Source organism: Corticium candelabrum, chromosome 9, assembly GCF_963422355.1.
Source record: "Corticium candelabrum chromosome 9, ooCorCand1.1, whole genome shotgun sequence".
NCBI classification, from domain to species: Eukaryota; Metazoa; Porifera; class Homoscleromorpha; order Homosclerophorida; family Plakinidae; genus Corticium; species Corticium candelabrum.
This window is the reverse complement of record NC_085093.1, coordinates 2,874,060-2,891,256: the sequence shown is the minus strand read 5'-3', so window position 1 is coordinate 2,891,256 and position 17,197 is coordinate 2,874,060. Positions and strand designations below refer to the sequence as shown.

The 17,197-nt window shown below is 42.4% G+C and overlaps 5 protein-coding genes across 5 annotated transcripts; 2 read left to right on the top strand and 3 right to left on the bottom strand.

Moving 5' to 3' along the window:
- Positions 1-1,574: 1,574 nt before the first annotated feature.
- Positions 1,575-10,821, bottom strand: LOC134184108 (kelch-like protein 20). The gene is made up of 3 exons (XM_062651725.1): positions 10,755-10,821; positions 8,717-8,988; positions 1,575-2,269 (listed from the first exon to the last, which is right to left on the bottom strand). The coding sequence occupies exons 1-3, from the start codon at positions 10,819-10,821 to the stop codon at positions 1,706-1,708; spliced, it is 903 nt and encodes a 300-aa protein (XP_062507709.1). The 3' UTR covers positions 1,575-1,705.
- On the bottom strand, positions 5,691-8,585 carry LOC134184424 (zinc finger MYM-type protein 1-like). Its single transcript, XM_062652111.1, has 2 exons — positions 8,275-8,585; positions 5,691-8,215 (listed from the first exon to the last, which is right to left on the bottom strand). Exons 1-2 carry the CDS (start codon positions 8,373-8,375, stop codon positions 5,857-5,859), a joined length of 2,460 nt encoding a protein of 819 aa, XP_062508095.1. The 5' UTR covers positions 8,376-8,585; the 3' UTR covers positions 5,691-5,856.
- Positions 10,822-11,754: 933 nt separating the features above from the next.
- LOC134184425 (kelch-like protein 18) lies at positions 11,755-12,540 on the bottom strand. The gene has a single exon (XM_062652112.1). The coding sequence runs from the start codon at positions 12,529-12,531 to the stop codon at positions 11,938-11,940; it is 594 nt and encodes a 197-aa protein (XP_062508096.1). The 5' UTR covers positions 12,532-12,540; the 3' UTR covers positions 11,755-11,937.
- A 40-nt stretch (positions 12,541-12,580) lies between these two features.
- LOC134184897 (TNF receptor-associated factor 3-like) lies at positions 12,581-13,450 on the top strand. The gene is made up of 2 exons (XM_062652664.1): positions 12,581-12,708; positions 12,768-13,450. Exon 2 carries the CDS (start codon positions 12,776-12,778, stop codon positions 13,448-13,450), a length of 675 nt encoding a protein of 224 aa, XP_062508648.1. The 5' UTR covers positions 12,581-12,708; positions 12,768-12,775.
- On the top strand, positions 13,450-14,133 carry LOC134184107 (TNF receptor-associated factor 6-like). Its single transcript, XM_062651723.1, has one exon. The coding sequence runs from the start codon at positions 13,450-13,452 to the stop codon at positions 14,131-14,133; it is 684 nt and encodes a 227-aa protein (XP_062507707.1).
- The last annotated feature ends 3,064 nt before the right edge of the window (positions 14,134-17,197 follow it).

Below are 17,197 nucleotides of genomic sequence, written 5' to 3'. Positions count from 1 at the left end.
GTCGAAACAGAAGATAGTGGGGTAAGAGGCGTGTCTGGTGATGAGAGAAAAGCGTCTGGGTCAACAGAAGAGGCAGAAAACAATCAATGTAGTTTTCATTGATCTACACACCAAACAATCAAACTACAAAGAAATGCAGTTTGCTTAGTGTAATTTTGTATGCTTCAGGACCATAATGGTCTTGTTGTTCGTGTTAGGTTGCTCAGTGAGTCATGATGTAAAGGTTTGATTTAAATGGAAAATATATGTAGTGAGAGAGACAAACAGACAGGCAGACAAGCAGTTAGACAGATAGACATACAAACAAGCAAACAAGCAGAGACAGAGAGACAAGCAGACAGACAGGCAAGCAAACAAGCAGTTGGACAGGCAGGCAGGCAGGCAGGCAGGCACACACACACACACACACACACACACACACACACACACACACACACACACACACACACACACATGGACAAATGGACAAATGTCAAGCCCTCCACGTCATTCATGAATGACGTCAATCTTAAGGTCAGTTGCAGAGATACCGTTTTCGCCCGTAATAACGCCTTGGGCGTATAGAAAAGAAACACTTTTTTCTGGGCGTATACTAGGGCATGGGCGTTATTTTGGTCCTAGTCGTATACATGGTCACTAGGTCACTAGATGCTGTCGTCGACCTGGCCAGTCATCATCTAGATACTTGAAGACAGAAATACCACAAATGCTTCCAATTATCCATTTGCAAGATCTAAGGTACTGGTATCCATTCAGCATCAACATCCACGCAGAAGCTAAATATTATACACACGTGGTCGGCCTGAAGCCCGTCAAGAGCATCAGGGTCGGTAATTGCTACGAAGACATGAGTCTATAGCGGCAAGCACTTTCACTCAACATTGACACCAGCTCATTAAACGCACACAAACGGAGACGAATGTTCTGCGGACCCATTTTGTTTTGTCTGGACACGCGTATCCTGGGCTTATACTTGGGCATGGGCGTTTTTTCGGGCTGAAAGTTCTGACCTGTCGCACATGGGCGTATATACGGGCATGGGCGTTATTTCGGAATGGGCGTTATTACGGGCGAATACGGTAGCTCCCCTGCCTCTAGAGGCAAGGCCTCCGTGCGCTACGTCGAGGCTTAGGGCCAGCGCTACAATCCACCTGGAGCTTGGCCAGAGTCATCCAGGGGCACTGACTATGGCGCAGCTTTGCGACTGGACACCAAGGCCCACTGTACCCGTCTGCTGCATGATGTTATAGCCAAGCCAGCGGTCATGTCCACCCCAGTCAATGACCAGGTACTCATTTATACTTCTGAGTCGAGAGAAGCAATTGTGTGTAAGTTTCTTGCTTAAGAAAATTATGCCATAGCTCGCCACCACTGTGACTTGAACCTGCAACCCTGAAACATACACTGGTGTGTGTGTGTGTATTTGTACACACACACACACACACACACACACACACACACACACACACACACACACACACACACACACACACACACACACACACACACACACAGTGACACACACACACACACACACACACACACACACACACACACACACACACACACTAACAAACAAACAAACAAGCAGTTAGACAGACAGGTGTTGGCAGACACAAACAGACAAACACATAGATAGACGATTGGACTACAGATAAACTAACAGACAGACAGACAGACGTGTACAAATTGATCACCACACAAGTCACCAACTCAACACAACAAGCCCACCAGACGTATACATGGCTCCTCCCAACACACCAACTGCGACACCCGACCGACTCGTGTTCATAGGCGCAACGAATGCCCAACTAGAATTCCCAGGATCGTAACACTCCACACTACTCAACCTCATCGATCCATCCGACCCTCCAACGGCATACAACCGTTCCTTCAATACGCCAACACCGAGCTGCTGACGACGAACAATCATGTCCGGCTCACGACTCCAACTATTCGATCTGTTATTGTAACATTCTACACTACGAGTGATGCTTTCCGACGATTCCTTCCCGCCGACTGCAAACAATTTCCCGACGCACGATTTCCTGGGATATGCCTGTGGTGGGACATCTTTCAAGTGGCACAAACCTTTCACGAGATGATATCGTTTAGCTTCGTCTACGATGTCTCGACATTCCATCTTGTTTCGTATGAGCTCCTCGCAATCGACGTGTTCGATGAGGAAATCGGTCGGCAAGACGGGAAGGCGAATGTGACGAAGCAATTCGGGGAGGTTGGCTGCACGATGCTTGGGATCGTGTCTTACCTAGAACTAAAGGAAAAATTAGGAAAGACACACCAAAGGACGAGACTGTATGTTATATACGTATACAGTAGGCAGATACACATCAATTTACAAATATGATTATTGATGTACCATAAATGTGTAGATAATTATATTTTTAATTTTTATGTGGAAATAGCTGTGGGCGGATCCCGTGTCTCCACATCAGATTTGAGTCTAATCTAGTGTTAACCTTTCGTGCATTGGATTGTGTGCCAATCGTGGACTGAGTTGTTCTAAAAGATTGTTAAAATGTGACTGAATGTTTGTCTTGTGTTTGTCATCGTTTTTGATGCAGTGGGTTTTATATACTGTTCTTAGTCTGTCAGTCAGACTGGTGTGTGTATGTGTGTGTGTGCGTGCGTGCGCGCGCGCGCGTGTGTGTGTGTGTGTGTGTGTGTGCCCGGGGCAATAAATTATGAAATTTTTTTAAAGTTTTCTACCTCACAGAGTAATCACTACTTGACAACAATTTATAACTAATGGATATCTATATATACACTTGATGTAGTGAGTGCCAGTCAGAAAATAAACAGATATATTTATGCAGCTGAATACATTCAGACCTCATTACTCCCACACCCAATAATCCAACACCATCATTTTCTAACCAAGTGCCTGTGGTACACCTAAAACCAATTTACATGGTCACTTAGTATTTGTTACCACTAATCCAACAGTCGGGTTAGTCCAACAGAAACTAGTGGGACAAATGTGGTTGGAATAATGAGGTCTGACTGTAGCCACAAGTAAGTTACTCAGACTCACAACAGTAACACATCCATAGTGACAAGCTACTACCACACGCACCGTAATTGTTTCACCCATTACAGCACCAACTTCTCACAAATATTGGGAGCCATTAATTTTTGTGACATAACATAAAGTGGTATACTTATGGATACAGAAATTCAGGCTGCTTGATATGTCAAGTTTGGCCCTTTAGTTCTGTGAGTACACAGTACATCCTGGTTCTATTTCCTTCATATTTTAAGTATCAACAGCCAAAAGGGTTTTCATGGAAATACTCTTAGGCTTTGAGCTTGTCAACAAGAACTAAATGTTTCTGTAATAGCACACCAAACCACCTTCCCACACCTGCTAACCTCCTTCTACACGCTCTTATTCCAGGTTGGCCCTTCCAATCAGGCAAAAAAACACATGGGGCTATTTGACAGGAAGCGTGCCCAAGTCGCCATAGTGACCAATAACAACCAATCACATCCAACAACATTGCACAACCACAATGCACAGTAACAACAACAGAGGATGAGATAGAAATAACCTCGACAGGAAGCAGGGGAATAAAGCCAACCCAAGCACAACAACCCGAGGACAAAAACTATGTGCTACTCTCTGACTGCACAATGGCTCCTCTGACTAATCGTCAAATAGTGTTTGTAGCAGATGTCCTACTTCGTCCTAATCATCCTACAATACAATAGCTGCCTACCAATCGGCCTGCTTATTACATTACACTACCCTACGCCACATTACAGTATAGTGTACTACAGTACACTACCATACACAGTCTACCAAACAACATAGAATTTATGTTCGAACAGGTCCCGTATACTCATACAGTGCGACCCGTATAACAGAGCTAGATCTCTCAAGTTCAACCACGCATACATATTCCTATTATGGCAGAGCTTTGCCCTACATTGTAGCTCCAGTCAAACAGAAGCCCTCAATATCTGACTGGCACACGGGCCCCAGTGCCCCAGTTGTTGTGACTGCCTCTTATGCCGAAAACTCAAGAAGGGGACACATACAAGACTTTCTCACAGAAGTATTGCAACGTGTAAGTGCAAAACTCCGTACCAACTGCTTCCAGAGATACCAAGGGTTCTGCGCTAGAGGAATTTAACCAGTCACACAACACACGGATGTCGACGATACGTACGTACGGCCTAGACTAGCTACGTACACCAGTTACTGTGCTTGAATATTTCTAAGATATTTACAGTATGCGCAAACCGCTATTTCAACAAACTAGTACGATACGCAGTTGTAATTACAGCATGCAGACGCTCATAGCATAGGAGAGATATTGATCTGTGTGAGAGCAAGGAAAGCTGCCAGTTAGCACCCTGTGACAACAAGGAAGAGGCACTTCTTGACCATTGTGGCTTCACCTACATACACAGAGAGACCTGAGAACACTGCTAGTAGGGATGAGCCAATTATTTTTTCAGACGTTTTGAACCATCTTCCTCATAACTTTAGTTAATTAATATTAAGTTACTATTTTCAAGTAACGTAGCAATACACTTAATTACGTAATTACTATGGTGTTACACAGTGTATACCACAATATTGTACATGTATGTACTGCTTTCAAGTCACCATAGGTGTATTACGTGTATTACTGCAGTGTACACATTACACGGCTAAACATCTTCAAGTTAGAGCCTCTACACGTATGTTACACATATTGTCCGAACGATTGTCCACTAATTCGCGAAAACACATGCAATATCTAGATGGCGCGAAGCAGCACCGCCCTGACACCACAAGTCACGCCCAAATCTGGGTGCCATATGTCATGAGACCAGCTCGATACCTGTGATACGGCGGTAGTTTGCATGGTGCTGTCAGAACCTGACGGCTTAGGGAAGTGCACGCGCGACCGAAGCAACTCTTCTACTCTGCGTTCATGCAGATAAAGAGACGAAAATCAGTTGGGCAAAATGTAGGGAGCAAAAGAATGTCGCTTACTTTGACCGCTCACAACAAAGTACGTATTATTAGCCCACGAAAACTCATACCCAGCAAGCACCAACGCAACCGATTCCTTATCAGAATGTATGTGCTAACGACAGTCTTGCACGTGCTTTACAACAAATGCCAATAACACTCACCTTGTACGACTACATCGCGAGTCAAAATGACCGGAAACCGCCATGATCATCGTCACTTTGACCTCGCCCTGCATCTCCAAACAAGAGAAGATTCCACCTTGACAAGAAGTTCTGAAGAAAGCAATAGTGCAGGCACATCCAAGAACCAAGTAGGTTGGATTCGCTCCTCTCTATATGTTGGGCGAAATACAAATAGTTGAAGCTAACGCCGGACGAACGTCATAGTTGACCGTTTTGCTCGGCTTCCTGCAAGCGTATCTAGATCTCTCTAGGGTTGGGAAGCAGGCAAAAAAACAGAGAATAGATCAGTTGTCACCACTGCCTTGTAAGACGAGCTGAGGTCAAAGACTTACTAGACTATGCGCGGATGTTTCGAGGTTGTCATTCAAGCTATCGATACGCCCTACAGATGTTCAGATTATCCGGGACATCTCACGAACTTAACTTCCCCGGTTGTTTGGTAGACACCACATTATAGCACAATACTGTAGTACAATACCACATAATGTGACATTACAGTATACTACAATACTACAATACACCAAATGACGGTATACTACATACAGTATACTACAGTACACCAAGGGCGTCACATGGGTCCCAAAAGTGGGGGGGCGCAAATTTGAAGCTGAGATATGTGACGTAATTCATGGCGTCATATATATTAAATTCTTTTTAATATCAACATTACAAAAAGTTTACTAACTATTGTAGAGGAAGACGTCTGTCACAAAGAGCACCAAATTGTGAAACAAGATCATCAATATTACTCTCCAGTTCCTTAGCAATGTCGCATTCGAAGCACATCAGAGCAAGGGACCGGAGGCGCTCGTCAGCCATCCTAGTTCGCAGCCATGATTTTAGTCGCCTTAGAGCAGAAAACGACCGCTCTGCAGTTGAAGATGTAGCAGGAATGCAGAGAAACAACTTGAACAGTTTGAAGACTTGGGGAAACAATTCTGTGCAACGGAGAGAAACAAACTGACGAGCAAGAGCACCTATGTTACCGGTCTCCACAACGTCTTTAGAAAAGTGCAGTTTAGAATAATTGTAAAATACTCTTATTTCAGACGTGAACTGAGTGTTGTCAAAGTCACCTGTGTAAAAGTGTAATATCTCACTCACAAGCGACTGATCTGGCGCCGATAACGAGACTGACTCGGACAACAACTTCTCAATTCCACAGAACACACGGTAATCTTTGCTACAAAAGCGTCGAGTTAGGTCTGATACCATGATATCCAATAATTCATAATATGCTTGTCGATAACGTTCTTTTGGTGACAGTGGCTGATATTGGGTCGTGCTTCGTTCGTCAATTCGGTGAGAAGGTCGACGAGCTCGAAGGAGAGCTGGTGGAGTCAGGTTTTTTGCTTTACTCTCTTTCTCCGATGACTGCCAGAAATTCTCAAAACTTTCATTTGTTCTGAAACTTTGTAGAGTAGCAATGACGCTATCAGCTGATCTTTTTGCTGCCTGAAGATCTACGTTCTCTCCCTGCAGGTACTGGGATAGATGAGAGATTAATCCTAGTAGAGTGTCTAGAACGGACACATAGAAGAGAAAATTGAATGAAGATACAACAGTCAGTAAACAGTGAGCTTCACTTCCGATCGCAGCATCGTCAGAGAGTTCGTCCAGAGCAATCAGAATTGATGCAAACTGTTGCCTAACAGTATGGACTGCTGCGTGCCTGGAACCCCACCTAGTATGACATGGTCGTTGGAGTACTGCTTGCGGGCCCTTTCCTTCGTTCTGTCTTCGTTGCACATCTTGAAACTTTTCATGTCTCTTGGCTGATCCTTCAAGTAAATTATAGAGACTGGAAACAGCACCTAGAACGTTTCGCACATCTGTAACGTTCTCGCAGCTGTTTTGAAGACTGAGGTTCAATCTGTGGGCATGGCAATGCACATATCCAGCTTTCTTCTCGACCTCCTGAAGCCTGGTAGCTAAACCTGAGTGCTTCCCGCACATGCTTGACGCTCCATCATAACACTGTGCCCGTACCATAGACATTGATAGGCCCGTCTCAAGCAAAACTTGCGTCAGTTGCTGAAACAGACTTTCTCCGTCAGTACCTTTTAAAGGCCAAAATCCAAGAAACCTCTCCTCTACATTCAGGCTGTCTGTTACAAACCTTACATTGACAGACATTTGTTCTACCCTTGATATGTCTTGTGACTCGTCACATATTAGTCCAAAGAAGCCGCAGTGTTTGACAGCTGTCGTAATTCTCTTCTGAATGTTAGATGCAATGAGTTTCAACATGTCGTTTTGGCTTTTGGGGCTTACGTAGTGAAAGTTTCCTTCCAAATGGCGTTTTAAGTCAGGGCAGTACCGTGACAGATATTCAAGAAATTCCAGCAGATTTCCTCTGTTGTGAGAATCTTTAGATTCATCGTGGCCTCTCAATGGGATGTTTTGTCTTCCCATTAAAAAAATTACTTCAAAAATTTTACGTAAATTGCGTCTGTTCAGCTCTACTTGTGTCTGGTAGGCTGTACTCAACTGTTGCATAACACTTCCTCTGGTTGCATCCTGCTGTTGGCTATTCTTCCACACTCCAACATTTGAAATATGACTCAAAGATTCCTCGTGACGCCTCATGTCAGCTACTGCTGACTTCCACTTCCTGAAACCTCTACTCACGAACGCTTGGTCTGGACAACCTTGTTTATCCAGGTTATGCTTTACTGTCAGCCGACAAGGAAAGCAGAACGCGGAATCCGCTGCAGGGCTGTACTCAAGCCAGCAAAATTGTGTGTACCAGTGTGGTTGAAAGGACCTATTACAAGTGCCAGATTTCGTCTGAGGAAATTTCCCATGCGGCAGTTCTTTTGCACAAGGTTGATACGGGCCATTGGTCACAGAACAAGCAGTTGGACCTCGGCAAGGATCAAACGCATGACACACAGAATCTTTCGGGCCAGATTCACTAGCAGTAGTACTAGTAGAGACAGTCACAGTCACGATAGAACTAGCTGTATCGTCGAACCTTGACGTACAAAAAGATGACAAAGACTTGGAGTGAGACGACTCTGGCTGCAGGGAAGTTCTTGATCTAAAAAATTGGCGTGTTACTTTTCCATTTCAACAATCCGCGATACGTTGTTAGTGGACCTTAGAAAGGTGGTAAGGAGTTTCTGTCCTTTCCGCTTTGTGTTCTTGTCGCTGCTGAGGCTGACAGAGCTGCTGCTGTGACAGCTGTCTCCCGCTGACATTTTCCGTATCCGGGTGCTTTAGCCTCGATTTCCAGGCAGTCCTTCATAGCAGTACTACATCTATGCTGAATCAGCTAATTTAGCTAAAGACAAGCTACACTTCTGTTTAATTAACGTTGAAAATAGAATTGACTCAAAATATAGCAAGCCACGCCCTAAAAAAGTGGGGGGGCTAGCGCCCTCTCTAGCCCCTAAGACGTGACGCCCTTGAGTACACTACAATCCAATCCATTACATTGCACTAAACAACACTAGACCCCACGTTACAGTATACCACAACTACGTTAGATTACCTAACCACATCACTCAGCCAACAATCAGAGTCAACAAATCTTCCCTACCCAGCGTATCACGGCTAGATAGACTTCTTTCTCGCTCGTAACGTTCAGTTCGTCGCTCGATATGAGCGAGATGAGGTGCTCGCACGGATGCGAGAGAAACTCGTCGCCACAATAGACATCAACGAATCTCTCGCGCGCAAACAGATCAACCGCTTCAGTCAATTGCGTGCAGCCATTCGCCTCCGCGAAATTTCTTATGCCTTGGCAGTTGGCCGGCTCTAAATGTTCTTTTAAAAATTCGCAACATATTTCTTGTACTGATTCTAGTTGTACTACAATTTAAAAAACTTTTTCTCTGAAAAAAGAAATAGATGTAGGGATTGTATAAAAAGTAATAGAAACAAGATCTATAGATAATGTAAACCAAAGCCAGACATCATTAGAGAATCCTTCCAACCCACTAAAAGTAAAATGTAGGAAATGTGGTTGGAAGGATTCACTAATGATGTCTGCTGGCTTTGGTTCATATTATCTATAGATCTTGTTTCTATTACTTTTTATACAATTCCTACGTCTATTTCTTTTTTCAGAGAAAATTTTTTTAAATTCTAGTTTGGTAAGTTTTTAGGAGTGCAAAAGCGCAGCCTACTCCATAATTTAAACAAAGAATTTATAGCCTAACAAAAATACACATTTTCTAAATCATACTTGGTCTACATGTATATTCTCATATCTCGAGCATGTGGATCTTAGTACGTTTACAGTGCACTTGCAAAATATGATAAGAGCTACGCAGTGTTTGTGTATAGGTGGTTTGAATCAGACCTTATATTTAGTTGCAATAATACCACTAGTAAGTATGAAGCTGTGTTCTACTCACTTCAGAGCTACGAGCATACGTGCATGTAGTTGTGTGTGTGTGTGTTTGTACACACACACAAACAAACAAACAAACAAACAAGCAGTTAGACAGACAGGCGTTGACAGACACAAACAGACAAACACATAGACGATTGGACTACAGATAAACTAACAGACAGACAGACAGACAGACGTGTATAAATTATAGTATAAAATAATTAATTAAAATGTACTACAAAATGTACCATAAATGTATAGATAATTATATTTTTAAATTTTATATGGAAATATCTGTGGGCAAATCCCATCTCTCTACATCAGATTTTGAGTCTAATCTAGTGTTTATCGTTCGAGGATTGAATTGTGTGCCAATCGTGGACTAAGTTGTTCTGAAAGATTATTAAAATGTGACTGGATGTTTATCTTGTGTTTGTCATTGTTTTCAATGCAATGGTTTTTCATAGTGTTAGTCCGTCAGTCAGATGTGTGTGTGTGTGTGTGTGTGTGTGTGTGTGTGTGTGTGTGTGTGCACGTGTGTGTGTGTCCGATACAATAAATTATAGAAAATTTTAAGGTTTTATACCTGACTAAGCACTACTCAACAGCAATTTACAACTAATGGATCTCTCTATAACTTACACTTGATGTAGTGAGTGTCAGTCAGAGAATAAACAGATATATTTATGCAGCTGAATACAGTCAGACCTCATTACTCCCACACCCAATTATCCAACACCCCCACTTTCTGACCAAGTGGTACAACTGAAACCAATTTACATGGTCACTTAGTATTTGTTACCACTAATCCAACAGTTGCGTTAGTCAGGCCAGAAACAGTGGGACAAATGTGGTTGGAATAATGAGGTCTGACTGTAGCCACAAGTAAGTTACTCAGACTCACAACAGTAACACATCCATAGTGACAAGCTACTACCACACACACTGCAATTGTTTCACACATTTCACACATTACAGCACCAACTTCTCACAAATATTGGGAGCCATTAATTTTGTGGCATAACATAATGTGGTATACTTATGGACATAGACATTCAGACTGCTTGACATGTCAAGTTTGGCCCTTTAGTTCTGAGTACACAGTACATCCTGGTTCTATTTCCTTCACATTTTAAGTATCAACAGCCAAAAGGATTTTCATGGAAATGCTCTTAGGCTTTGAGCTTGTCAACAAGAACTAAGTGTTTCTGTAATAGCACACCAAACCACCTTCCCACACCTGCTAACCTCTTTCCACACGCTCTTATTCCAGCTTGGCCCTTCCAATCAGGCAAAGACACACACATGGGGCTATTTGGCAGAAAGCGTGCCCAAGTCGTCATAGTGACCAATAACAACCAATCACATCCAACAACATTGCACAACCACAATGCAGTAACAACAACAGAGGATGAGATAGAAATAACCTTGACAGAAAACAGGAAGAATGAAGCCAACTCAAGCACAACAACCCGAGGACAAAAATAATGTGCTTCTCCCTGACTCCACAATGGCTCCTCTCAAATAGTGTTTGTAGCAGTTGCCCTACTTCGTCCTAATCATCCTACAATAGCTGCCCACCAAGAGGCCTACTTATTACATTACACTTCATTACAGTACCCTACACTACAGTACACCACATTACAGTATACTACAGTACACTACAATACACCACATTACAGTATACTACAGTACACTACAGTACACCACATTACAGTATACTATAATACACCACATTACAGTATACTACAGTACACTACAATACAGTATACTACAGTACACTACAGTACACCACATTACTGTATACTACAGTACACTACAATACACCACATTACAGTATACTACAGTACACTACAGTACACTACAGTACACCACATTACTGTATACTACAGTACACTACAATACACCACATTACAGTATACTACAGTACACTACAATACACCACATTACAGTATACTACAGTACACTACAGTACACCACATTACTGTATACTACAGTACACTACAATACACCACATTACAGTATACTACAGTACACTACAGTACACCACATTACAGTATACTACAGTACACTACAATACACCACATTACAGTATACTACAGTACACTACAGTACACCACATTACTGTATACTACAGTAAACTACAATACACCACATTACAGTATACTACAGTACACTACAATACACCACATTACAGTATACTACAGTACACTACAGTACACCACATTACAGTATACCACAGTACACTACAGTACACCACATTACAGTATACTACAGTACACTACAGTACACCACATTACTGTATACTACAGTACACTACAATACACCACATTACAGTATACTACAGTGAATAACAGTATACACCACAACTATATTAGATCACATTAGATCACATAACCACATCACTCAACCAACAATCAGAGTCAACAAATCTTCCCTACCCAGCGTATCACGGCTAGATAGACTTCTTTCTCGCTCGTAACGTTCAGTTCGTCGCTCGATATGAGCGAGATGAGGTGCTCGCACGGATGCGAGAGAAACTCGTCGCCACAATAGACATCAACGAATCTCTCGCGCGCAAACACATCAACCGCTTCAGTCAATTGCGTGCAGCCATTCGCCTCCGCGAAATTTCTTATACCTAGGCAGTTGGCCGGCTCTAAATGTTCTTTTAAAAATTTGCAACATATTTCTTGTACTGATTCTAGTTGTATGAGTGAGACTGCGGCGAGAAGGTCCAGATGTCCCGTATATGTGAACTCCACGATTCGGTCTAGGACGTCGGGGTCGATGTCTTTCATCGTGACGACGTCTTGCGTGGCTTCTGCCATGTTGGTGGTGAACATGGCGCGGAAATAGGGACTGCTGGCGGCAAGGACGGCGCGGTGTGTGGAGATTTCCATCGTGCTGACTTTGACGGTGACGTCGTAGAGTCGGCCGTCCTTTCGGAATTCGTTGATGAGATGGAGAAGCTTGGCGCTGTGTTTGTAGCGATTGATCTCGAACGCCCTTGCCATTGCACTACATCCGGGAGGTTTGAGTTAGTTTTAAGCCCGTATGTTCGTAACTGCAATGTATATGAAAGTACGCTGAGCGGCTCGGTTTGTCTTGCTTGTTGCAGCTTGGTTATACCGCACGTTTGCGGTACGCTAGTCGTGCTACGATTATTGAGATCGAACTGGTGTATGGACTAGGTCTGGAAGTGGTGCATCACTCTGTCTACGTACGTTTTACTCATGAGCACGTGTTCTAGTGAGCAACATGGCGGCTGAGGAGAGAGGCTTTCATGCAGTGTTTGTTGAAACTGTCGCTGATAGATATTTGTGCCCCATTTGCTTTCTAGTTTTACGAGAACCTAAACTCACAGATTGTGGCCATCACTTTTGTACAAATTGTTTTGCAGACTTGCCGCTAGAACCAGCGGTACCTGCACGGGTCGAGTGTTACACTTCTTGCCCTTCGTGTAGGGCGCGGTTGACGAAATCGGAGATTTTTCCCAACAATGCGCTGAAACGAGAGATACTGGATTTGATGATCAAATGTGATCGACGTGAGAAAGGTTGTGAATGGGTTGGGGAGTTGAGAAACAGAGAGACTCATGAGAAGGAATGTGAATATGTTGAAGAAACGTGTGAAAACAAGTGTGGAATAATGGTGATACGAAAGGAAATGAAAAATCACAAGGAAAGACTGTGTGGAAGGAGAGTCACTAGTTGTGATTATTGCAGTGCCAGAATGGAATGGATGGATCTTGCAGCTCATCACCTGACATGTCTCCTGTATCCTGTTGGCTGCGTCTACTCTTGTGGGCAAACGTTGGCAAGGGGTCAGATGGAAGATCACACTGGCAGGCAAGGAAATTGTCCAAACAGTATTCTTAGTTGTGATTTTAGAGATAATGGGTGTCAGTTTGAAGGAAAACGTCATAACTGTTAATGCACATTGATAGTAACACAGCTAACCATCTTGGTCTGATTGCAATGGAACTAAGAACAACCAAATTAAAGTTGGAGAAAAGTGAACAGAAGTTGGAGAATTCTGAACAGACTTTAAAGGAAACTGAACAGAAGTTGGCAGGTACAGAAAGTAGACTGTCAGAGGTGGAATCACAGTTGTGTGAAGAATTAATCAGAAGGAAATATTCTCTTCCACCTGTTTTAACTGCTAGCAAGTTTGTGCACAAATGGAGAATAGAGAACTGGTCTGAGAAAGTCATACAAGCAAAATTAAAGAAACCAGGTAAAAATTTGATTGAGAGCAGTCCATTCTATGTATACCCTGGCTATCATCTGCATCTTGGAGTCTTTCCAGTTAAAGATATTGACAATACTTTTGAGAACTATGTTGGTGTTTATCTGTTTCCAAGTCTTGGAGAGTTTGATGAGAGGCTTGTTTGGCCTTTTCCATTTTCGTTTGATCTTGCAATTATTGATCAACAACTAACAGGAAAGAATGTTGTTCATCGGTTTTCACCTCCCTACAAGAATGCATTGAATCTTGGAATCGGAACCGAGGGATGGGGTAAGCCAAGGTTTGTCTCTCACAAACGTTTAGAGTCTTATCACTACATTAAGGACGACTCTATTGTTTGTAAACTGACTATTCATATGAAGAATTAGCATGAACTGCCACTGTACAACGCTAAAGCGACAGTTATAGATTTTGTTGGTAGTTGTCATTGTTATTGTGTAATATGTTAATTAATTAAAAGCTGATTTTTAGCTTTTGTTTTTGTAAAAGTGAGTTTGCAACAATCGATTTCATACATGTATTCTTTGCTACTCTAGTATTTTGCGTTCAATTATCCGTTGCGTCTAATATGCGTGAAGAGCTAAAATAGTTTACATAGTCTGCGGTTGAGCAGCTGCCGAAATACTATCATTCATCGATTTATCAGCCGTCTCTACGCGCTAATTTGTAACGTTACTGTCCAAGCACACGAACGTTGTGGCTGCGTACTTCTTGATCGTTGCGATCTAACAAACCTTCCTTGGTTGCAATGGAGTCACCTTCAGGTAAGACTACTGTACATCTATCCTATGCATTGACTTCTACGCTAATGGTAATTACATAACACTACCTAGTACTGCGCAACGGTCCGTTTACCTGCACGCATGTAGATACTGCAAACTATATATGTACTGTAGTTACGCAAACTAAAATAATCTACATGTCTTCCAGCCTAGTGGCCATCTAGAGCCTTCACCGTCGGAACATGTTAATTGCCGAGCGTAGCGAGGCTTCTAATCCGGGTCACACAACAGAAATGGGCGTGGTCCTATATGGGTCTCCATTACGGAAGCCGGTGTAGCAGCGGATTAGGTCCGGCCGGTCAAATAGGTCCGCTTGCTAACGCACTTGTACGGGAAGACATTCTGCGCTAGCGCACCGCGTCTACCTCGGATCTCTGGAATCATTTCTCTTCGCGGATTAGGTCCTAGCGCAGCAGCGGATTATGTCCGTTGGCGATGTTTTTGGTCCGCGCATTAGGCCGCACTGATATCAATAGACACAAATAGTGTAGCGCGCGTTATCAAATGTGTAGAATTTATGTAATATCAATGCCACAATGATTAGTTAATATTAATGTACTGCAAAATAACGTGCGCTATTCTACAATGGACACGTTACCGCCTTGTATTCTCGTTGTATTCTAAATAAATGAACTGTGGAGCGTGTGTGCGCGCTCTTCGATCAGCAGCTAAGGGGACCCCAGTTTGGGATCGTTGTTTGCTGCACGTCATGGAAACGGTACTAATCGACTTTCCAGTGAATTGGATACGAGTAGCCATTGACTCTTCTGATGCGATGATTGTTGGTGCACTGAAATCTTTTTGGTATGTTTAAATAATTAATTAAATTGATTAATTAATAATAATTACAAAATTAGACAAATACACACATGCACACATTTAGTTGTAGATGTGTTCAGTAATGATGTAGTCGTTATTGTAGAGTTATACATTGCAGAAATTTTCAAAAGATAATTTCAAACTTAATGCAGGACTGAAAAACGTCCTTGGATTGAATTATTGTGTGAATTCATGTTATTTTGTTCCTGCTGTGTATGAAATCTCTACAATAACTAATATATCACATGCGTGGGTGAGTGGTCATCTGTGTATGTGTACACACACACACACACACACACACACACACACACACACACACACACACACACACACACACACACACACACACACACACACAATACACAGATGACCACTCACCCACACATGTTTCTATGATATGGTATATTAGTTATTGTAGAGATTTCATACACATCAGGAACAAAATAACATGAATTCACACAATAATTCAATCCAAACACGTTTTTCAGTCCTGCATTAAGTTTGAAATTATCTTTTGGAAATTTAGAAATTTCTGCAATGTATAACTCTACAATAACGACTACATCATTACTGAACACATCTACAACTAAATGTGTTCATGTGTGTATTTGTCTAATTTTGTAATTATTATTAATCAATTTAATTAATTATCTAGACATACCAAAAAGATTTCAGTGCACCAGCAATCATTGCATCGGAAGAGTATGGTTTCTGAAATCCACTACTCGTATCCAATTCACTGGAAAGTCGATTAGTACCGTTTCCACGACGTGCACCAAACAACGATCCCCAAACTGGGGTCCTCTGAGCTGCTAGCAGATCGAAGAGCGCGCACACATGTTCCACAGTTCATCTAGTTAGAATACAAGACGGTGACATGTCCATTGTATCTAGAATAGCGCACGTTATTTTGTAGTACCTAGAAAAGTAAATTTTACACATTTGGTAACGCGCGCTACACTATTTGTGTCTATTGATATCAGTGCGGCCGAGAACGGCGGACTGATATCAATCCGATGCTACCAGCTTCCGTACTCCATCGAGCTTCTGGTATATATATATATATATATATATATATATATATAGAGAGAGAGAGAGAGAGAGAGAGAGAGAGAGAGAGAGAGAGAGAGAGAGAGAGAGAGAGAGAGATAGATAGATAGATAGATAGATATAGATATAGATGTGTGTGTGCGTGTGTGTGTGTGTGTGTGTGTGTGTGTGTGTGTGTGTGTGTGTGTGTGTGTGTGTGTGTGTGTGTGTGGTGTGTGTGTGTGTGTGTGTGTGTGTGTGTGTGTGTGTGTGTGTGTGTGTGTGTGTGTGGTGTATGTACACACAAATCTCAAATTTCTCCTCCCCATGACCACGCTTCATGATAGGATCTACCTTAAAAAATTGTTTTCGTGTCCGACTACAGATGAGTCTAAGAACGATTCGTGCAAGTGACCGAATGGCGGCGAAAACGCTTCATGAACTTTCGTCGCCCCATCCTTTTGTATTGTAGCTAGAGACTGTGTGTACTTGACAACCAAGAAACACCTGCAGGAGTTGCATGCCGCTTACAGTCAACTATTCACATGTCCCATACAATCAATCCTTTACTCCACTGTGCTGCATCTGTTGATAGTCAATGTTTGCTGATATCAATTTCTATGTCATTAAATACCATACCACTGTCGTTACAACGGAACTGAGTGCATACCTAGACTGTACATTTCAATTGTCTTGATCACGATCACAAAACGACGACTACCTATACCAGGCCTATTTACGTAATCTAAACTACTAGGAAGTTTGCATGTTTACTTCCATGACAGCTAGGGTTTCAACAAAT

Bases quoted from the DNA above. Each gene is read 5' to 3' on its own strand.
- LOC134184424 (XM_062652111.1), bottom strand. From the start codon at position 8,375: ATGTCAGCGGGAGACAGCTGTCACAGCAGCAGCTCTGTCAGCCTCAGC. The intron at 8,216-8,274 runs GTCCACTAACAA...CCAATTTTTTAG, and splicing joins CTCCTTACCACCTTTCTAAG to ATCAAGAACTTCCCTGCAGC.
- LOC134184108 (XM_062651725.1), bottom strand. From the start codon at position 10,821: ATGTGTGTGTCTTTGCCTGATTGGAAGGGCCAAGCTGGAATAAGAGCG. The intron at 8,989-10,754 runs GTGTGGGAAGGT...TTTAAATTGTAG, and splicing joins GTGTGGAAAGAGGTTAGCAG to TACAACTAGAATCAGTACAA. The intron at 2,270-8,716 runs GTAGGGAAGATT...CTTTAGTTCTAG, and splicing joins ATCTAGCCGTGATACGCTGG to GTAAGACACGATCCCAAGCA.
- LOC134184425 (XM_062652112.1), bottom strand. From the start codon at position 12,531: ATGGCAAGGGCGTTCGAGATCAATCGCTACAAACACAGCGCCAAGCTT.
- LOC134184897 (XM_062652664.1), top strand. From the start codon at position 12,776: ATGGCGGCTGAGGAGAGAGGCTTTCATGCAGTGTTTGTTGAAACTGTC.
- LOC134184107 (XM_062651723.1), top strand. From the start codon at position 13,450: ATGCACATTGATAGTAACACAGCTAACCATCTTGGTCTGATTGCAATG.